We start from the raw sequence: 23,311 nt of genomic DNA on the forward strand, positions 1-23,311 counted from the left end.
TAGCTGGTTTTTCTACTCAGGATCTCATCATGCTAAAATCAAGATGTCCTCCAGGGCTCTAATCTCATCTGAGACTCAGGGTCATCTTCTAAACTCACTGTTTGTTGCCAGAATTCACTTCCTTGCAGTTGTAGAATTTAGGGTCTCAGCTTCTAGGAGTGATCACCATTCATTGTCCTGAGCCCTCTCTACAAGCTAGCTTGCTTCTTGAAGGCCAGCAGAAGAGTGTCTCTGCTACTTACTGTCTTTTATTTCAAGAACTTCTTTTGGAGTGCTTATCTCACAGGGCAAACATCCCACTATGAGATAGGTTCCCCACTTAGTCTCAAAGTCAACTGATTGGAGACCTTAATTACATCTGCAAATAACTTCACTTTTTCCATATAATATAACCTAGTCCTTGGAGGGGTACTCCAGCATGGCCACATGCCCTGTCCACACTTAAGAGGGACAGATTTACACAGACTGTGAAACTTAGGGACCATCTTAGAATTCTATCTACCACAGATAGGAAAAGAACTTTATTAATTCATTTATAAATGCTGAGAGCTTATTGTTCTTGGTGCTGGGGCATAAAAGCATACAAGATGATTGACACCCCTAGACTCATAAGGTCAAAGGAAGCCATCATGTACAACCAAAACAATCACACAAATAAAAAAAAACAGACTCAGTAATGTCACACCAAAACACCACAAATAAAAATAAAATAGGACAAGAGATGGAGATTGGAGTCTACTATTTTAGATGTATTGTGTAGAAAAAGAATGGGAGATCCAAAAAGAAAAAGAACTCCTTCCTCCCTGTATCTTGCTCTCTTGGGTCTGAACCCTGGAGGATAGGAGGATAGAATCTATTTCACAGGCAGTCAGTAGCCCCTTGAGTAGAACCCCCACACCAACATCACTGTAGCAGTGCCCAGGTCATCTGGGGTAGCCCTAGAGCTGAGTTAGGAGGCAGCCCTGTAGGCAACCAGGAGAATATGGGATCGGTCTGTGGACTCCACCATCTGAAATGCCAAGTGACTCTGGCTATAATTTTCCTCCGGCTTTCAGTCTTCTCCAAAGTTCTATCCTGGTCCCTGAATGGGTTTGGTGGTAATACTGAAGTTCAGTCTGGACGAGAATTGTTAAGAGAGAGGGCATACCTAGAGGCTAGTGTGGTGATGGCAAGTCTGAAATGTGAAGTCATTGTGGGAAAGATGGTTCTAGGAACTGCAAATTCTAGCTCTTGCAACATGGAAATCTTCTCCCCACTGCCTTCTTTGAAGAAAGGTTATTATTAGGCAAACTAGATATGCTGAAGGAAAAGGTAATAATATAAGTAGAGAATAATGTGAACAAAAGCAAGCAATAAGCATACAAAGTACCCTTATCCAATGGTGCATCCAAATTCAGTGTAAATTATGGTGCTGACAAACAAGATAGGCTAAGGCATGACTGCACAAGCTTACAGGCAGTGGGTGGAGCGGGTATGTGGAGTTTTCCTGTCTTGTGAATTGTTTTCATAACAGGTTTTTTTTTTTTTTTTTAGATATAATTCACATACTATAAAATTCAGCCCTCTAAAGTGTAGAATTCAGTAGCTTTTATGATATTCACAGAGCTGTGCAACCATCACCACTATTCACTGTCTTGTGAATGGCTTTGGGTTGGAAAACACAAACAGGGTCAAGACCTGCCAATAATTCAAGAACAGATGGAAGATGTGTGGAGGGTCTTTGAGGAATTCCTTTGTAAGCCATACTAATGAGGGCATGGTTAAAGTCCACAAGAAAAACGTTCACTTATTTCACGCCAAGTTTAAATTCATATCAATTTCCATATCGTCTTTAAGACACAATATCTAGGGGCGCCTGGGTGGCTCAGTGGGTTAAGCCGCTGCCTTCGGCTCAGGTCATGATCTCAGGATCCTGGGATCGAGCCCCTCATCGGGCTCTCTGCTCAGCGGGGAGCCTGCTTCCTCCTCTCTCTGCCTGCCTCTCTGCCTGCTTGTGATCTCTCTCTGTGAAATAAATAAATAATATCTTTAAAAAAAAAAAAAAGACACAATATCTATTGTGCCTGATAAATTGTTGGAGTTCATTAAATATTTGTTGAATGAATGAAAGAGTTTACATACCTCTAGTCAGGGAATCAAGCTTTGGTGTATGCTTGAGTGTTTTCAAAATGCAATCAAATTGAAGAAAGGAATCAGTCAGTACTTTCTCCTACCATATACCTTGGACCAATAGTGGTAACTGTATTTTATTTTAGATTTATTTTCCAGCACCATAGTTAAATTAATTTTACAATAATGACTTATGGTTCCCCTCATTAATTTAACACCTCCTGTGCTAGGTATTTCCTCTAAAATTGTTTAATGCTGTCCTGACTTTTCTCTCTCCTTTTCTTCTACAGAAGGTTCATATATCGCCCTAAATTCCGTCATTTTCAGAGCTGTGTCTTTGAAAAGAGACAACACACAAGCTAATGTTGAATTTTGCTGTTTGTTTCTAAGATCTTCCAGTTGTTCTTACTTCTTTAAAGTTCAGTATCTGTATTCATAGATTTGGGATTTCATGTAATCCCTATCTTATATCACGATTTAGTCTCCTTTTCAATATATTTTGTCTTGGATTAGGTGTTCACAGATGTGGGAATTAGCTAATGAGTTAGTGCAAATATGGAATGGAGCACACACTGTTGGTTGTCAATCCAACATCCATTTCCACCTGTTCCTCTTCAGTTCCAGAGGGAAGGCTTATATATTGGTTCAGGGGAGGATTTACTCACTCCTTTCTATTTGAAAAAAATAAATGCAAAGCTCCCATTGCTACTGGCATCCATACTATGAATAGGAGGAAAATAAGTCTCTTGATGATATTGACTCCAAGTAAGGCAAAGAAAGGAATCTGGGTCTTTTTGACATAAATAAAGATTTTATCATGTCAGGCTAGAAGTCTGCTCTGCCTTTCTGCTTTTTATTATGTGAGAGAATCCAACTTTTGTATTTAAACCAGAAAGTAAGAAAGTGCTCAAAAAACAAAACAGTGGGAATATGTCAAAGGCACAGAGGCCCCAAATGAAAACACTCAGAATGACTAATGCTAGAACTTCTTGAGAAACAAAATAAATAATATAATATTGGATTAGAATCTAAAGGATAAAATAAATATCAGTGGGTCCACACTGATATAAATAAATGATTACACAAATAAGCAAATGAGGGAGAAGAAACAAGACCAAAATAGAGAGTAGAGAATAGAATTCCAAACAATTTATGTAGATACCACCCCCCTCAAGAAGGTAACTCTGTACCCCTTCAGTGCAGGCTGCACAGAGTGACTTCTCTCTGAAGGAAAGGGGGAAGAGGGCAACTCTACTGTGCAGAAACATGAAAAACATCTGGCTTTAGCCAGATGATCAAGCTTAACCTCAGCAGTGACAAGGTATGTTGATAATAGGTACCTTTAATGTGATGTGATATCTCTGTGGTCTTCCTCCACAAAACCAATACCCCAGTGTAACACTGAGAGAGAACATCAAACAAGCCCAAGTAGAGGAACATTCAACAAAGTTAATGACCAGTAGTGTTCTGCACTGTTGAGGTCATCAAAAACAAGGTAAGTTTGAGAAATTCTTAAAATCTAGAGAAGTCTAAAGAGATATGATGATCCTGGCTGGGATCCTCTAACAATAAAGGACATAGGAAATCTGAATGAAGTATAGAATTTAGTTAATAATCATGTATCAATATTGTTCCATTAGATGTGACAAATATATCATAATAATGTAATATATCAACATTAAGGAAACTGAATGCAGTGCAGGGATATAAAAGAACACACTATACTATATTTACAAATTTTCTGTAAATCTAGATCCCATTATAAAAAAAATTTAAATAGTGCAAAGATTTTCCATATATCACTAAAGGTCTGTTCTTGATGAAGAGCTACTGTTATCTTTAATGTAATCAAATTTATCAATCCTTTCCTCTGTCATTAGTAATTTTTTTTCTCCTTTTTAATCAACTTGTCAGCTTGCCCTTCTTCATGTCATGAAGAGACTCTCCTGTGTCTCCTAAGAGGTTGATTCTTTCTGGATTTAACACTGAAATAGATTATATGCCCAGAATTAATTTCTGTGCATGTTATAAGGTGAGAAATGATCTCATCATTTTTCTGTTTTCAGTACTTACTGAAATGTTTTTGTCTTTTGCCTACGCTATGAAGTGTTAGTTTCAAGTTTCTTCATGAGGGATAGTATTCCCATTTTTGAGGAATTAGGAGAGTAACTCCCAGAGAGTTCCCTTAGCACTCCATACAGCCCACAGGCCATCCAGAAGGCCATGCATTCATTCTTTGCAACTAAACAGTGTGATAAAGTCACTTCTTGATGGGATTCAGGCAGGGTCCTGAATGACTCATTCTGTGACTGGCAGCTCCTGCTCCTGGAAAGGCACATGAGCCAATGCAATTGTTCGGACCCTTATTTAACATCTCTATTTCCTCCTAAGAAAAGACCAAATCTTCATAAATCTTCAAAGCTTTCCGTAATATGCTTGTAGCCTATCTCTAGCCTCATGTGCCATGATTCTTGCCACTAGTTCATATTGACCTTCTGTCCATCCCTCAAAGATATCACTTGAGTGACTTCAGATATGTTATGCTTCTATCAGAAAACATGTCCTGGATGAGTGAAAGCACTACATGGATGCAAAATTATGTTATTTTTAGAGTTAGAAAATGTGTAACCAGAATATTCAATATGGACATCACTAAATAAGTGACATTAAAGACATATGTGTAAGCCTCATATGTGTATATTTGAGTTCTCTTGGGCTGTAAAAAGGAAATTACCTTTATTTTTTTTTGTATCAAGTTTTTTTAAAACATGTAGCTCTTTAGCCATGATATACACAGAAGGTCTTACTTTTTCCTTCTGTCACAGTGTATTTTTAAAACCTCCTGTTTTCTTAATTAAGAAACATGAGAATATCAAAATAATGGGATATTATTTTGACAGTTTTGTTATCTTAGGAGAAAAAAAGTTTGAGCCTCATACAAACATTTAGTTAAGCATATGTTCTTAGCTTCCAAACATTAATTTAGGAGAATATACAGGGAAAAAATGAGAATAAGTGAAGTCCATCAAAAATTTTAAGCATTTCATTTGTTATATAATACTCTTTATAATTATTATGTAAGGTAATTTTAAGAAAATTTTAAGAAATTTACTTTTTTCTTAGGATTTTATTTTTAAGTTTAGTTCTATTAACCCTATAATCCAGCTGAAAATTCTTATTAAATTGCCAAACTGTAGAAGGAGATAAGATGTCCTTCAACAGACGAATGGATAAAGAAGATGTGGTTCATATATATAAAATGGAATATTACTCAGCCAGCAGAAAAGATGAATACCCACCATTTGCGTCAACATGAGAAGGACTAGAGAGGATTATGCTAAGTGAAATAAGTCAAGCAGAGAAAGACAATTATCATATGATTTCACTTACTTGTGGAACATAATATCATGGAAGACCACAGGGGAAGGGAGGGAAAACAAGAAATCAGAGAGGTAGACAAACCATGAGAGATTCTAGTCTCTGGGAACCAAACTGAGAGTTACAGAAGGGAGGAGGGTCAGGGGATGGGGTGACCAAGTGATGAGTATTAAGGAGGAAACATGATGAGCACTGGGTATACACAGCTGATGAATCAGTGAGCACTACATCAAAAACTACATGTTGGCTGAACATAATTTAAAAAGTAAAATAAAATATAAAATAATTGAAAGTAAAAAAAAATCCCTAATTATTCATAACGGAATTTTGGTTCTTGTCATATTGTTTTTAGAAATTCTAAGCAAATACCTCATTTGTACTTTCTCTTTCTCTCCCTTTCCATATGAACTTGATAAATTATTATAAAATTCATATGAAATATCAGGCCAACCATAGACAAACCAATTTCATTTTTTATTTACATTTAAAAATTTTTTATTATATTATGTTAGTCACCAAATAGTACATTATTAGTTTTTGATGCAGTGTTCCCAAGATTCATTGTTTACTTATAATACCCAGTGCTCCATGCAATATGTGCCCTCCTTAATGCCCATCACTGAGCCAACCCATTGCCCCACCCCCTCTCCCCTCTAAAAGCCTCAGTTTGGGAGCACCTGGGTGGCTCATAGGGTTAAGCCCTTTGCTTTCATCTCAGGTCATGATCCCAGGGTCCTGGGATTGAGCCCCACAGAGGGCTCTCTGCTCAGCAGGGAGCCTGCTTCTCCCTCTCTGCCTGCTTCTCTGCTTGCTTGTGATCTCTGTCAAACAAATAAATAAAATCTTTAAAAAATAAAAAAAAATTAAAAATAAATAAAAAAATAAAAACCTCTGTTTCTTGGGGTCCACAGTCTCTCATGGTTCATCTCCTCCTCTGATCCTCCCCTTCATTTTTCCCTTCCTTCTCCTAATGTCCTCCATGTTATTCCTTATGTTCCACAAGTAAGTGAAACCATATGATAATTGACTTTCTCTGCTTTACTTATTTCACTCAACATAATCTCCTCTAGTCCCATCCATGTTGATGCAAAAGTTGGTATTCATCCTTTCTGATGGCTGAGTAATATTCAGTTGTATATATGGACCACATCTTCTTTATCCATTCATCTGTTGGAGGGCATCTCGGCTCCTTCCACGGTTTGGCTATTGTGGATATTGCTGCTATGAAGATTGGGGTACATATGGCCTTTCTTTTCACTACATCTGTATATTTGTGGTAAATACCCAGTAGTACAATTGCTGGGTCATAGGACAGCTCTATTTTTAATTTTTTGAGGAATCTCCACACTGTTTTCCAAAGTGACTGCCCAAACTTGCATTCTCACCAATAGTTTACGAGTGTTCCCCTTTCTCTACATCCTCTCTAACATTTGTTGTTTCTTGCTTTGTCAATTTTTGCCATTCTAACCGTGTAAGGTGGTATCTCAAAGTGGTTTTGATTTGAATCTCCCTGATGGCTAATAATGATGAACATTTTTTCATGTGTCCATTAGCCATTTGTATGTCTTCATTGGAGAAGTGTCTGTTGATGTTTACTACACATTTTTTTTGACTTGATTATCTGTTTTTTGGGTGTTGAGTTTGAAAAGTTCTTTATACATCTTAAGCAACCCAATTTTAAATAGGAAGAGCAAGAAAACAAGTACAAGGATAATAAATTAGTGTAATTTCTAACAATTGAGAATGAATATGCAAATGGATAATGTCCAGAACATCTATAAAAATAGAACTCTGACCCATACATTGCAACCATCCAGGAAGTCAACCTGTTCATAAGCCACAGCTGTAGAAAATCAAACCACTGTCTCTAGCAACCAATGCAGGAAACCTAATAACCCCTATAACAAAAAGCCCCAAATGACCAGGACTTGATTAATAATTGACAGTTTCCTAGTTTTTATCCCTGCCTCCTTCCAGCTTAGGCCCATCTGAAGAAACCAAAATACACACAACACTCCTAACCAATCACATTGGTTGCTCTGCTCCTAGTTCACTTGCCAAAAGCCTCCTATCAGGGCACACCTGGACCCTTCCTCTGGTCCACTACAAAGCTTCTGCTCTCCTCTCCCTGACTTTTAGTCTTTTCCAAAATGCAAGTGATGGTGGTTTATCTACTTGCTATAGCAATTCTAGATAGCCATTTTTGTTCTCATTTGAGTGGTCTTTATTTATATCTACATAATGAAATTTTGGAAATAATATCCATTGATTAGAGTACTTTGCAAATAAATTGTGATATGTCCCTACAATGGAAATAAGCTGAGGGAGGAGGGTTCTGTGGTAATTACAGTCCAATAAGACACCCTTGACTATTCTTTTTACAGGTTTCCCTTAGAATATTCTTGAAAAGAAAAGAAACTCTGGTATTTTCAAGGTGCTTCATTGTCCCACTCCAACCATGACCCTTATGAACAAGCCAAGTAGGCATCTAAGTTTAACTGGGGAATGCTAAGCCCAAATACGCTACACTCTGTCTCTACTTCCCATTCTACTTCAGTGTTCAGAAAGTAGAGAATCTGCAAAGAAATTTATGAGGAAGTCTGAAGAATTATTCTGTATTCCTTCCATTCCATAGCCAGATTTCCCACAGTGCCAAGTCCAAAGTTCACGGTTTAGGTATTTTATATTCAAGGAAGCATCAGGCAAAAAAAAAAAAAAAAAAAAAAAAAAGGAAGTAGAGTAAAGTTTTCAGATTAAACACAGTTAAATTTGAATTTTGGGTATGCAACAAACACTTAGTAGGATAAGTATAACCCAAATATTGCCCTAGATAGACCTATACTAAAAATTATCATTTGCATATTGAAATTCAAACCTAGGGGCGCCTGGGTGGCTCAGTGGGTTAAGCCGCTGCCTTCGGCTCAGGTCATGATCCCAGGTCCTGGGTTCGAGCCCCACATCGGGCTTTCTGCTCAGCAGGGAGCCTGCTTCCTCCTCTCTCTCTCTGCCTGCCTCTCTGCCTACTTGTGATTTCTCTCTGTCAAATAAATAAATAAATAAAATCTTTAAAAAAAAAAAAAAGAAATTCAAACCTAACTGGGTATCCTGTTTTGATTGTTAAGTTGGGCAACCCCAGGGGAGAGGGTAAACTGACTATTTTTTTTAACTCATCTTATAGAATTCTTACAATTCATGTTGATATTCCACTATGGGCTATTTAAAAATGTGCTGTTCAATTTCCAAATATTTGTTTGTTTGAGATATCTTTTATTACTATTTTAATAAAGTATTAATGACCCTTCACTTTCCTTTCATATTAAAAAAAACTAGAAGTAAAATATAAAGGTAAAAAGTAACATATAAAATGAAATCAACAAATATGTAATAAAAATCTGCTATTATAGAAGGTGTAAACTGGAATAGTAAAGAAATACACATGTTGGGCATTTTGCATTTTGTAATGGCAAATAACTTATATAGGTATGAAGTTCACAAAGATAACAAAGGCACTGAAGAGCTCACAGCAGGCAGAGACTGACGGTTGTCCCATGAAAAAAGAGAACCGCACTCACTCATATTTATGGACTTCCTCTCTATAGCACACTGCAGTAACCATGCATGGCAGAACCAGAACTCATTAAGAAAGCCACAGTATTGATGTGTCAGAAGGCAGTCCATGGATCTTGGAGTGTTGAAAATTGAGGGGGAAAATCTTGAAAAGAAGGGAAGCAGGGAAGGCAGAAACAAGTAGACAAAATTCCAAGGAAAACAAGATTTTCCAACACGGAGAAAGAATTGTGAGTTTAAGTTCTCCCAAGTTAGAGGGTCTTGGTAAACATTTTGAGCTTTCCACAGATCTTCCCCATCGAAGTGTAAAACCAAGCCTCCACCTCAAGAAATGGTCAGAGGACATGAACAGACATGTCTGCAAAGAAGACATCCAGATGGCCAACAGACACATGAAAAAGTGCTCCACATCACTTGGCATCAGGGAAATACAAATCAAAACCACAAGGAAATACCACCTCACACCAGTCAGAATGGCTAAAATTAACAAGTCAGGAAATGACAGATGCTGGCTAAGATGCAGAGAAAGGGGAACCCTCCTACACTGTTGGTGGGAATGCAAGCTGGTGCAGCCACTCTGAAAACAGCATGGAGGGTCCTCAAAAAGTTGAAAATAGAGCTACCCTACGACCCAGCAATCACACTACTGGGTATTTACCCTAAAGATGCAAATGTAGTGTTCTGAAGGGGCAGGTTCACCCGAATTTTTATAGCAGCAATGTCCACAATAGCCAAACTACAGAAAAAACCTATATGTCCATCAACAGATGAATGGATAAAGAAGATGTGATATATATATATATATATATATATATATATATATATATATATATATATTGCAGCCATCAGAAAGAAATGAAATTTTGCCATTTACGATGATGTGGATGGAACTAGAGGGTATTATGCTGAGCGAAATAAGTCAAAGAAAGATAATTATCATATGATCTCCCTGAAATGAAGAATTTGAGAGCAACGTGGGGTATTTGAGGGGTAGGAAGGGAAAAAATGAAACAAGAGGGTATCAGGAGGGAGACAAATCATAAGAGACTCTTAATCTCACAAAACAAACTGAGGGTTGCTGAGGGGAGGAGGGTAGGGAGCTGGTGGTTGGATTATGGACATTGGGGAGGGTATGTGCTATGGTGACTGCTGTGAAGTGTGTAAACCTGGCAATTCACAGACATGTACCCCTGGGGCTTATAATACATTGTATGTTAATAAAAAATAAAAAAAAATATTTAAAAATGACACCAAAAAACATGTCTGAGCAGTAATAAAATGGCACCTTTAAACTTAAAAAGAAAAAAATCATTTTTTTTCAAAATAATTTAATTCAAAAAATTGAAAAATATTTGGAATCTTACAGAACATGTTATGTGAACACAAATTAAATTGAACATAACATTGTAAAATATCTAGAAGTACTTGAAAGTACATAGTACACTAGCAAGTAGACCTAATTTAAATATGAAATCACAAGGGAAATTAGAAAATATTCTAAACTAAATATTAACATAAACACAACATATCAAAATTTGTGAAATAGAGATAAAGCACAGCCTTAAAAAACTTACACCTCAAAATACTTAGAAAAAAAGCTTTAAAACCAATTAACTAAGTTTACATTTCAAATTATCCCTCTTAGGGAAGATGTAATGTATAATTGCAATCAAGTACTATTTAAAGCCATTAGTATGATCAAAATGAAAATACCTGACAATAAAATCAAATGTGGGTGAGACTGTGAAGCAACCAATACTCTTATAACATCACTGATAGAAATGTGTAATGCAACTACTCTTGAAAATTTTGGCAGCTTCTTTTTTTATATTCTATTTCATTATTTATCTAAACACCCACCTACTTTGTGATCTTCCAACTCCTCTTTTCGATATTTAGTTAAGAAAAATAGCATGACATTTCTACAAAAAAGTATGTGCAAGAATGTTAATAGCAATTCCATTTGTTATACCCAAAGTGAAAAACAAAAACAAAAACACAATTATTTATCAATATAGGATAATGGAAAAACAAATTGTAGTACACAATAGAATACTACTCAACAATTCAAAAAAATGAGTTATTAATACAATGTAACAACATGGACAAATCTCAGAAGCACTGCATTTCAATGTCAATAATAATAATAATAATAGATAAATAAAGACTATGTGGTTGAAATCATAAAATGGCTGACCATGGGAGACTGGGATTTATTGAAAGTGGGCAGAAGACAATTTTGTATTTTCATGAAAATGCTTTATCTTGATTAGAGTGATGCTACTAGTTCCAAGGAACCAAAATTGTAGTTGTAGATTTACCAACTTCAATCCATCCTTTTGAATTCTCATAACTCAGAGCTTGTACATGCTTTTCTGAATAGCCCATTCATTTAAGGCTCTACTCTGCTTTTCTGTTCCTTCCACATTTCATTTCCCATCTCTATGTCAACATACAACCAACAAAGGTTTCTAGATTCAGCCACCACCTTCTCCATCACTTCTCTTGAAATTTGCTTTTATTTAAATGTGAGAAGAAAGAAAATGATAGAACAGTACATAATGACTAAGGGGATCTTTTGACTGTAGACCTGTATAATTCGTTATTTTCATTATTATATTGTATAGTAGACAATAGAGAGAAGGAAAAAGAATAACAAAGGTAATAACTTTAATGATATATAACTTTTGCGGCACCTGGGTGGCTCAGTCAGTTAAGTGTCTGCCTTTAGCTCAGGTCATGATGCTGGGGTCCTGGGATCCAGCCCTGTGTGGGGATCCCTGCTCAGCAGGAAGTGTCCTTCTCCATCTCCCTCTGCGCACCCCCCCCACCAACTCATGCTCACTTTCTTGCTCTCTCTTTATCAAATAAATAAATAAAATCTTTAAAAAAATAATAGGTAAATTTTATTTAGTATTTAGTATGTGCCATGTATTATCTCAGCACTCTGCATTAATACAATCAAATAATCCTCATCACAGTCCTATGATGTAGGTACAAAAATCTTCCCTGTATTAAAAATGATAAAATTAAGTTAAAAAAGAATAAATTGCCCAAAACTACACACCTAGTAAATGGGAGAGAACTGGAGATTTATGACTTGGCATCTACCTTCAGGCCTATATTCTTAACTCATTATATTCGAAATATGTGAGTCCCCCACAAAAGATTCTGGTCCCAACTGACTATTTAAATCTGGAATTAGTTGATTAACATTAAGTAAAATTAAAAATTAAATTTCAGTTACAATGTCCACATTTCAAGCACTTGGTAGGCACTTGTGACTAAAGACAGCCATGTTGGACAGTGCAGATTTAGAATATTACCTAATATAAGTGTCCCTCCCAAACCACAGTCTGATTTTTACATTGAGTATGTCTGTTTTCATGGTGAAAGTAAGATCACATTAATGCACTAATTCAAAATTGACTATTCTCCCCTGCTCACTTAGGACCTCATCTCTTCTACTAAGAATCCCTTTACACCATGGTTCTTGGAGGTGCCTTCCATATGCTGCTGGTGGGTGGCCACCTTAAAATTGCCATTGCTTTTATGGAAGGCACCATTAATTCTCCAGGTACTAACTTGAGAGGATCAGTGGTGAATCAAACTTAGAGAAATGCATTAGAAATCTATGGCTTGGGTGCCTGGGTGGCTCAGTTGGTTAAGCAACTGCCTTTGGCTCAAGTCATGATCCTGGAGTCCCAAGATTGAGTCCCACATTGGGCTCTCTGCTCAGCAGGGAGTCTGCTTCTCCCTCTGACCTTCTCCCTTCTCATGCTCTCTTTCTTTCAAATAAATAAATAAAATCTTTTTTTAAAAAATCTATGGCTTGCTCATTTTCTGTATCATATTTCATTCACATCATCCTAAAATAATATTCTTAGATTGAACACATTTCAGAGTTAATATTTCTTCTACTTTTAAAAATTTCTCTTTGATTTTATATTTCTCTCTCCCTCTGTGTTCCTCTTTTATCATACATACACACACACACACACACACACAAACACACAGAGGCATGTATGCATGCACACATACACACCAGTGTGTATACAAGCATGTAGTTAACCTATAATGATGTGAGAAAAAAATGAACATGTTGTTTTAAGAATCTCTACATCTGACTGGTAAGCTGAAGTCCCTGGGTGACAAGCATATATTGCTCCAACATCCCATATGTGAATTCCTTCTCAGAAGGGCCCTTAATTTCCATGATCCAAGACTTCTATGGGATCTACCCTCCAACTCACTGGATGTGCAGTGACATGCACTGGCTAGAGCTGAGAGGTCATCTTATAATTAGTCTCATTGGGCTCATAATGACAATATTCCTTCTAAATCCATTTGAAGAGGGCTTACTATACTTCATTCTTAGGTAAGCTGACATACTTAGGTAAGTATGTCTTTAAATGTCATTAGTCCATGCATGTCCTATAGGTCTGATAGTCAATAGAAATAAGCATTTATACTTCAGTGCCACCCAAATGGCAATCAAAGTGGTTTTTGTTTGTTTTTATTTTGTACCTATCTTTATTTATCCATCCCCCTTCTTTTCATTTCCCCTTATTGTCAACCATATGTCTTCTCTTCCCAGAGCTTGCTCTAATTTGGTTAGGGAAAGATTATAGAATCAGATTTCTTTTCTTTTTTAAAATTTAAATTTTAAAATTTTTTTTAGAGAGAGAGAGCAGGGGTGGGGGCGAGGGAGAGAGAGAATCCTAAGCAAGCTCCACATTCAGTGTGGAGCCTGATGCAGGGTTCAGAATATATTTACCCTGAAATCATGACTTAAGTGGAAATCAAGAGTTGGACACTTAACTGACTGAGCCACCCAGGCAACCGTTTCTCAGATCCCTTAAGAATACATTACCTTATAGTATGCCTGGGTGACTCAGTTGGTTAAACATCTGCATTTGGCTCAGGTCATGGTCCTGGGGTCCTTGGGATGGAGTCCCACATCAGGCTTCTCCTGCTTTTCAGGGAGACTGCTTCTCTCTCTCCCTCTGCCTGCCACTTCCCTTGCTTGTTCTCTCTCTTTGTCAAATAAATAAATAAAATCTTTAAAAAAAAGAAGAATACTGTTTATAATCTTTCTTCTTTTGGCCCTCCTAATAACCCTGTGTTTCCAAAATTTAGTAAGCAGTATTCCACTATAGAATGATATACCCTGCAGAATTTCCCTGGTCCCTTCAGCTGTATTGGTGAACAGCAGCCACAGCTTATTGCCAATGATACTTCTCAAGGAATGTTCAGGGAAGCAGCACAATCACCCAGTAAATAAAAAAATAATATGGCTTTGTGTTTTATATATATATATATATATATATATATATATATACATATATATATGTATATATATACACATACACACACATACACATGTGAAAAACTTCAGGGACAATCAGTGACTGATAAAAAATAAAATAAGACTATCTCAGCTGGGCAGAACCCGCATGGATGGATGATGCATCTTGCAATTGTGTTGTCTATAGCTGACAAATGTTGACTGAAATCCATCAGACTCATTAAAAGAGGCCGGTGTTCTGATAACTGTTCCACAGCAAGTAACTGGAAGAGGAAAATGCATGATGAAGATTAGGAGACATAGTTTGTAAAAATATTATCCGTGAGAAAAATATGAAAAATGGGATGACTTGACTTAATGAGGAAAAATCTAAGAAGCAATAAAAGAAATAAAATTAGGAGTGGGGGTCCCTTGAGTCAGACTTTTGGGAATATTCTTTCCTTCCTTGCCTACAAACCTCACAGCAAAACCATTCTTGGAATAGGTAGTTTTGTTCTTGTTTTATAAAAGAGAAACTGAGATTCAGAAAAACCAAGGAACTTGGGCAATATTCTATGGCCAATGATCAATGGGTCTAAAATAGGCACTCTATTTTCTGGACCCCAAAGCTCACACTTTCTTCACAGTGCACTGGCTGGAACTGTAGCAGATAGAAAAGGTTTAAAATTTTAACCTACTCTGAAACCCAACCATTGGCCATGTAGAAGGATATGGTAACTACCTCCTTTCTTATTCACAACTTTGCATTAGGTTAGCTTCATTCTAAACAGAGAAAACAGAGACTGAAATATTAACTGACCTTCAAAAATGCACAATTCTAACTTAGCTGGTAACTGAACCCATTCCTGCTTCCTAACATCAAAACACTATGCCCTTTTCACTGTGCTCTGTTGCAGTCACTAAGAGCAGAGGTGCTCAAATATTTCTAGCTTGGGGAAAATGTGTGTGTGGAATGTGTAATGTATTATAGGAGAGCACAAAATATTGAGTCAATGAGATGGTATCTTTTCCTAGATTTGCAGATATAGAGATGTTAAGGGTTTAAGAAAGATATGTGGGTATTAAAGTCAAAATATTATATAAATTGACTTTTTTTCCTATACGAAAAAAGCCATTATTCAATTTTTTTAAAGATTTTATTTATTTATTTGACAGACAGAGATCACAATGTTGTGCCCGAGTTTTCTCGTCCAAGAGACCACCAAGGAGCCAAGCACCGATGCAATCACAGGAGGGTTTATTCAACAAGCTTAAGCTTGCGCCCAAGTATACCGGACACAGCGGAGTAGGAACTTGGACCCCAAGCTTAGTTAAGGCAGGGGTATTTATGGGTTCCTGTTACTAAAGCAGGGTGGGGGTCTCTGGAACCAAGGCAGGGAGGGGCTTCCTAAAATAGGGTGGGGGTCTTTAGAACTAAAGTAGGGTAGGGCTTCCCGGAACTAAAGTAGGGTGGGGAAAGTTCAGCCCCTGGGCACAGGGGTCTGAGAGGGCTGTACTTACGCTAAGGCTAAACCTGAGGTGGGATGGCCTTAATTTCTCTTGGCCTCCACAACAAGTAGGCAGAGAGGCAGGCAGAGAGAGAGGAAGGGAAGCAGGCTCCCTGCTGAACAGAGAGCCCAATGCGGGGCTCAATCACAGGATCCTGGGATCATGAAGTGAGCTGAAGGCAGAGGCTTTAACCCACTGAGCCACCCCGGCACCCCAGTCATTATTCAATTTTATTTTTTTTATTTTTTAAAGATTTTATTTATTTATTTGACAGACAGAAATCACAAGCAGGCAGAGAGGCAGGCAGAGAGAGAGAAGAGGAAGCAGGCTTCCCGCCAAGCAGAGATCCCCATGTGGGGCTTGATCTCAGGACCCTGGGATCATGACCTGAACTGGTGGCAGAGGCTTTAACCCGCTGAGCCACCCAGGCACCCCCATTATTCAATTTTATTTTATTTTATTTTATTTTATTTTATTTATTTATTGCTGCAAAAAGCTTTATTTCCATTTGGTCCTGGGCTTGGGAGAGGGCTCCAGGGTGGTTACAAAGCTGCCTCGGGCTGCAGGGAGAGGCTGAGGCACGGATGTCAACGAGGGCTCCTCAAAGGATGCTGCTGGTCTCCGGAGCTCCTAGTCGTGCTTGAGGGTGAGCCTCTCGAAGACATACTCGCCCAGCCCAGCCTGGGGGCCGGCCAGCCTGCGGAGGTTCGTCAGGTGGTCGCCCATCTTCTTGATGAGTTTCACCTCCTCATCCAGGAAGTCACAGAGATGGGGGTCTGTGCGGGCAGAACCCAGGGCGTGCAGATCCAGAAGGGCCTGGTTCAGGCTCTTCTCCAGAACCAGGGTAGCTTCCATGGCGTCCGGGGTTTTCCCCCACTCATCTTGGGACGGCTTCTGGACGTCCTGGAAGAGGGCGCGGCCGCCGCGCTGGTTTTGCATCTTCAAGAGACGCTCGGCGCCCTCCCGCTTCTCCTCAGCCAACTCGCGGAAGAAGTGCCCCACACCTTCCAGAGCCACATCGTCACGGTCGAACTAGAAGCCCAGAGAGAGGTAGGTGTAGGAGGCCCGCAGATGCATGTTGACCAGACGGTTGACGGCGGCTTCCACCTCGGTGGAATAATTCTGACGAATCTGGGAGCTCATGGTTGATTGAAGATCAGGAGGTAAGCCCGAAATTGGCTGTGGGCTGGTCCCGGAGGCAGCGGGCGGCCAAGAAGATGGCTCCCAAAGTTGTGACTGGAAAAGAGGTTGGAGGGTGGTCGTTGGCTGGTTGCAGGGGCGTCCCTGGGTCTGTTCCGTCCAAACACTGTTGAAGCAAGAGACAGATCCGCAGGACCGCCGGGCGCACTGCCATTATTCAATTTTAAAAGGAGAAAACCATCAATGGTTTATAAATATTAACTCAGACATTTGATACTGAGAGATCCACGTGGCTTATCACGGTCAGTTATATCTTCCATATTTATTTCCATTCTTATTTTGTGTATGTTTATGTATGTGTATATATACACACACACACACATATATATATATGTATATATATGTGTATATATATATGTATATATATGTGTATATATATACATATACATGTATATATATACTTTTTTTGCCATAATAATTAAGAGGACATCAATGCAAAATAATATTCTAAGCCCTTATGAAATTATTTTAGACATATATGACATTTATTCATCCAGTTGTCCAGTTAATGATTATTAAGCACCTACTCTGTGCCAGCACCACAATAGATGTGGGATTAAAGAAGGAAAGGATATCTTCCTTGGTCTCAGGTGTTTCATAGTCTTACAGAAATTCTTTAAAAAAGAGATACAGCAGGCATATTGACAAGAGAAAAGATATGGTTAAGTCCATTTGCTGTTGAGGTGATTATCATTGCTTATAAAGTTGCACCCATTGCAGGGTCATTTTCTTTAGGTAGGAGATAAAATGGTCAGCTGAAGAAATTCCCATTGTTGTGGGAATGGTAACACTTAGCCCACATCACAGAGATATTTGCATAAGGGAAAGCAGCAAAACCAAAGTGACTATTTAAATCTTGGCAGCAACTTCATTCTGAAATGTCCTATTAATGCTCTAATTTCTCCTTTCATATGCTACTTATGTGGGGCTCCATATAGAGATCATTTAATGGACAATAGGAAAGACATGTGGCCACGGAAAACCACGTGGAGAAATATTCTGAGTAGTGTCTATGGGGCTGGGTCCTATTGAATTCACTTTTTATCCATTCTCTTTCTCTTCTTTTCCCCTCTTCTTCAGTTTCTGATCTCCTCCTCCTTCTCCTTTTCTTTTATAAAAGTTGTACATTCTTCATTTTCCATCCTGATATTTTTTCCAGCCTTGTTATTTTGAAAATTTCAAACCCATAGAAAGCTGAAAGGCAAATACAATGAATACTTGAAAATCTTGCCATTTTTGCTGCTTTTTTTAAACTTTATTTTTGTTAATATATAACATATTATTTGCTTCAGGGGTACAGGTCTATGAATCATTAATCTTATACAATTTACAGCACTCACCATAGCACATACCCTCTCACTGTCCATAACCCAGCCACCCTATCCCTCCTCCTCACCCCCCAGCACCCTGCAGTTTATTTCCTGATATTAAGAGTCTCTTATGGCTTTTCTTCCTGCCTGGTCCCATCTTATTTAATTTTTTACCCTCCCTACTCCCCAAAGACTCTAACCCTGGCTCTCAAATTCCTCATATCAGAGAGATCATATGATAATTCTCTTTCTCTGATTAACTTATTTTGCTTCTTTTACTGCTTTTTAAACTCTCCCCTCCCCCTTCTCTTCCCTCTCGCTTCCACTCTCTGCCCCTCCCCCACCATCTCTTTCTCTCTGTCTCTAACCTGTCTCTCTGTCTCTCTCCATTTCTCTCTCTCTCTGTCTCCTCCCTCTCTCCTTCTTATTTATTTAGTTCTTGTACCTTTCAATTTAAAATTGAAAACACGTAACTGCAGAGGACAAAGACATTCTCCTTAATAATGACAATACCATCATCAAATGAACTGAACATTGGTAGATAATACTACCTAATATACAACCTATGTTACCATTTCTCCAGTTGTCACAATAACATCTTTATAGCAATATTTATTAGGGATGGATGTTCAAAATCCAATCAAGAATCTCACCTTTCATTTGGTCTCCAAAGATTTTAGCTTCCTTTAACATGTGACTATTATGACATTGACAATTGCAAACACTTCCATTTTTCTTAATTGAGTGTTTCATATTACAGATTTGTGTCATGATTAGATTCAACTTAAACTTTCGTGTTGCCATGTTCTGTGCTTCCCATACCAGAACAGACCAAAAGGCACACAAATTCAGTGTGACCAATTATTAGTGATGTTAACTTTGTGCAATTGGATAAAATAGTACCCATTAGATATCTCCATCAAAGAAGTACTCCTTTCCCTTGTACTTAATACACAAATTTTGGCATAATACTTTAAGACTCTGTGAAAATAGTTTGACCCTAAAATCTTTCACACAATCATTTATCATCAATCAATAATCCTTGCTTAAATCAATGATTTTTTTTAAAGATTTTATTGATTTATCTGACAGACAAAGATCACAAGTAGGCAGAGAGGCAGGCAGAGAGAGAGGAAGGGAAGCAGGCTCCCTATTGAGCAGAGAGCCCAATATGGGGCTCGATCCCAGAACCCTGGGATCATGACCTGAGCCGAAGGCAGAGGCTTTAACCCACTGAGCCACCCAGGCGTCCCATTGATTAAATCAATGATTATAACGGAGGTTTAAAATGGTGATTATAGATTATAGATTATTTCATTTCTTCTATATGAGTAACCGTTCTGTAAAGAATTACCCCTCAGTTGGGGCACTTGGGTAGCTCAGTCAGTTAAGTGCCCACCTCTTGATTTCAGCTCAGGTTATGATCTGAGAGTAATTAGATAGAGCCCTGCATCAGGCTCCATGCTTAGCTGGGAGTCTGCTTGAGATTCTCCCCCTATGCACCTCCACTCTGCTAGAACATGCGCTCTCTCTCAAATATATAAATGCCGACTTTTTAAGAAAAGATAACACCTCAGCATTTTTCCCTTTTCCTTTTTAGAGATAGTACTCTACAGACTTGAATTTTTGTTTAACATTTTTATAATCTATTAATACCAGTATCCTTTTGTATTAAGTTATCTGGGTTTTGATGACTCAGAGTCCTTGTGAGTGAATCTCATGTTTGTTTATTTTTTAAATGCATCCTCATATTGGCAACATTCTCTAATTTTTTAGCAAATGCTATGTTCCAAAGCCACTGTGCTTTTTCCCTGACCCAGACCTGGAATCAGCATTTTCTTCCAGGAAGGTTCTTGAAAGAATTTTTTTTTTTTTTAAGATTTTATTTATTTATTTGACAGAAAGAGACAGCAAGAGAGGGAACACAAACAGGTGGAGTGAGAGAGGGAGAAGCAGGCTTCCTGCTGAGTGGGAGCCCAATGTGGGGCTTGATTCCAGGGCCTTAGATCATGACCCAAGCCAAAGGCAGATGCTTAACAACTGAGCCACCCAGGTGTACCCAAGAAACCTGATTCTTGTTAGTGTGTGATTTAAACCAAGATCTGAGCACAAAGTGTGTCATTGCTACCAAAGCTTCTTTCAGAATCTCTTCAGTGACTTCTTAGTGACACTTCCAGTTCCAACCTTGCTCTGATTTGCATTCCTTTTCATCCACCAGGGGAACAGCAACATTTATGTTCTGTCTCTCAGTCTTATCATCTATCTCTTTATCCATTTCTATTTACTCCATCCTACAATCCACCATAAATAAATAAATAAATAAATAAATAAATAAATAAATAAAATTAAAATAAAAAGAATAGCTTGAGAATTACAACATCATGACCACAACTATTCTACTAAAATAAAATTATCTGTGGTTCAACAATTACTTCAGGTCATTTGGATAAATCTCTCCAACGGTGGGCAATAGAAATGCTCTGCTCAAATTTATCACCAATTAATTCTTTTGACTGTGTACTAAGGCTATCAATTTGATATATAGATATATTTTGCTTGTTTTCAATATTAGGAATGTCCTTACTCATCTGTTTTACTTGAATTTTTAATGAAATAGTTTAATATTAATATGGTTCAAAAGTCAAAATTATGAAAGCATACAATGAGAGAAGTCTATCTCTATTCCATCTATGCTCATCTATCTCAGGGAACCGTTTCAATATTTCCCATTTTATCCTTCCATATTTAGTTTTGAAAAAATTTTTAAAAAGTTTTCCTTTCCTTACACAAAATCTGCATATGCACATATGTGTATGTATTCTGCTTTTTAAATTTTACTGTACTTTTCTTAAATCTCTACATATCAGTTTATAGGTATATTCCTCATTCCTTGTTCTTTAAACAGTGCCAGTATGGGGTGTCTGTGTAGCTCAGTCAGTTAAGAACTCAACTCTTCATTTCAGGTCAGGTCCTGATCTCATGGTCATAGGATAGAGCCCAGTATCAGGCTCCATATTCAGAGGGGGTTCTATTTGAGCTTCTCTCTCTCTCTCTTTCCCTCTGCCCCTTCTCCCCAACCCCTCAAAATAAATAAATAAATCTAATTTTTTTTTTTGAGATTTTATTTATTTATTTATTTATTTGAGAGAGAAAGAGAGCACAGAGGGAGAGTGAGAGGAGAAGCAGACTCTCCGCTGAGCAGAGAGCCCAATGTGGGATTGGATCCCAGGACCCTGAGATCAGGACCTGAGCCAAAAGCAGACACTTAACTGACTGAGCCACCCAGATGCCACATAAATGAAGTAGTACCGGTGTACTTCTTTAAGCAGTACCGGTGTGCCATTTTTTTTTTAAAGCACTTTCTTAGTAGTGGCTTTTTTTTTTTTTGTAATATTTTACTATTTGACATACACCACAATGAATAACTTTCGGCATATGATGTTTCATATTTTAAGAGGTGTATTTCCAAGGCAAATTTCTAGAAATGGCAGTGCCTGGCCAAAGGATCATGTCTTTGCTATATTTTTAGATACTGCCAAATCCTCTTCCTTAGGATGGTTTTACTTTGCATCCACATCAGCAGTGTAGAACAATGATAACTACACATCTACACCAAATCTCAAACTGTGTGTTGTCTGTGTTGTTGAGCCTTTGAATATTTGTCATCTAATGGGTAAGAGCTGAAGTATAATTTTCATGTGCACATGTGAGTGAAGCTGAACACTTTCCCATATTTAAAGCATTTGTATATATTTTCCTGTAGATTGACTGTTTGTGTTCTCCCTCATTTTTTTTTGTATAGGGTTTTTTTTAATCTATTTTAACAGTTCTTGACATATTTGGGAGCTAGCTTTTTATATTTGGTCTGAGCTGAAAACATTTTCTCCCTGTATGTCATTTGTCTTTTTGACTTCTCTTATGTTTAGACACACATACTAAAACTTTTCTACATGATCAAGTTTTTAAAAACTAATTTATAGGATTCCAGGCCATTAATATAAGACAATTAATCTAAGTGGATCCCTAAATCCAAGACATTGATCTTCCAACCAGAGAACCATAGAGATAGAAGAAGGAGACATTCAGGTTGAATGAGTGGGGCCTTGGAGCAAGTATCCATCCTATGCTTAAGGATAGAAGGATGAAGAAGCTTGTGCAGATGAGGTCTTTATTATGTTAGAAAAGTCTTAAACAAAGGTAGAACTCCCTGCATGAAAACAGGTTGTGGGTGATAGTAATGGAAATTAGATCATTAGGGTGGAAAACAGATGTGTGCACATCTTAAAATCAAGGACCCAGGCATTCATCTTTGTAGTGCGTATGTATCTAGCACTTGGAAAATACTCCATAAATATTTGTAGAAGTGAATGAATTGATTCTAAAGTGGAACAACGAGGAACAATCACAGCAGTGGAGTAAAAAATATTAACGGTGCTAATTTAGATACATCCTTGTGTATGTACTTTTAAGTAAATCGGTTTGCTTGAATGTTCAATACAAAATTCATTTAAAAAAATCAATCACCATGTTAACTTAAACTGGCCATGCAGACAACAAAGCTTTGTTCTTTTAACAATAAAATATCTCACAAATGTTATCAGGGTATGGTAGTTGGAGAAAGCTACTATTTTTTCTTTACTCCCACAGCACTGAACATTTTAAATACCTAAAGAGACTATCAATACATATTCTTGGATTACTAAACCGATTATCTGATCACCTAGATGTTGAGCTCTTTGCTTATACCCCCCTATCATTCTGTTAAAAATCAGGCCAGTTTCCTGAAGACATACAATAGGCAAGCCCACTTGACGGAAACATAGAGTCTTATGGGGAATTGGCAACCAGTGTTCAAAAGGGAGCATTTCACAGGAATCCGTTTTCTTTCGATAGCCAAGTGCTCAGCTTCTGAAATAAGAGAAACTTTTGTTCTGTTGTTATTTGGTCAAGT

At 37.7% G+C, this 23,311-nt stretch overlaps 1 protein-coding gene across 1 annotated transcript; it reads right to left on the reverse strand.

Moving 5' to 3' along the window:
* Positions 1–16,295: 16,295 nt before the first annotated feature.
* Positions 16,296–17,208, reverse strand: LOC125096112 (ferritin light chain-like). Its single transcript, XM_047722793.1, is given in 1 exon segment — positions 16,296–17,208. A coding segment is annotated over 1 exon segment (513 nt). The 5' UTR covers positions 16,994–17,208; the 3' UTR covers positions 16,296–16,480.
* Positions 17,209–23,311: the final 6,103 nt, after the last annotated feature.

Source organism: Lutra lutra, chromosome 3 (genome assembly GCF_902655055.1).
Source record: "Lutra lutra chromosome 3, mLutLut1.2, whole genome shotgun sequence".
Taxonomy (NCBI): Eukaryota; Metazoa; Chordata; class Mammalia; order Carnivora; family Mustelidae; genus Lutra; species Lutra lutra.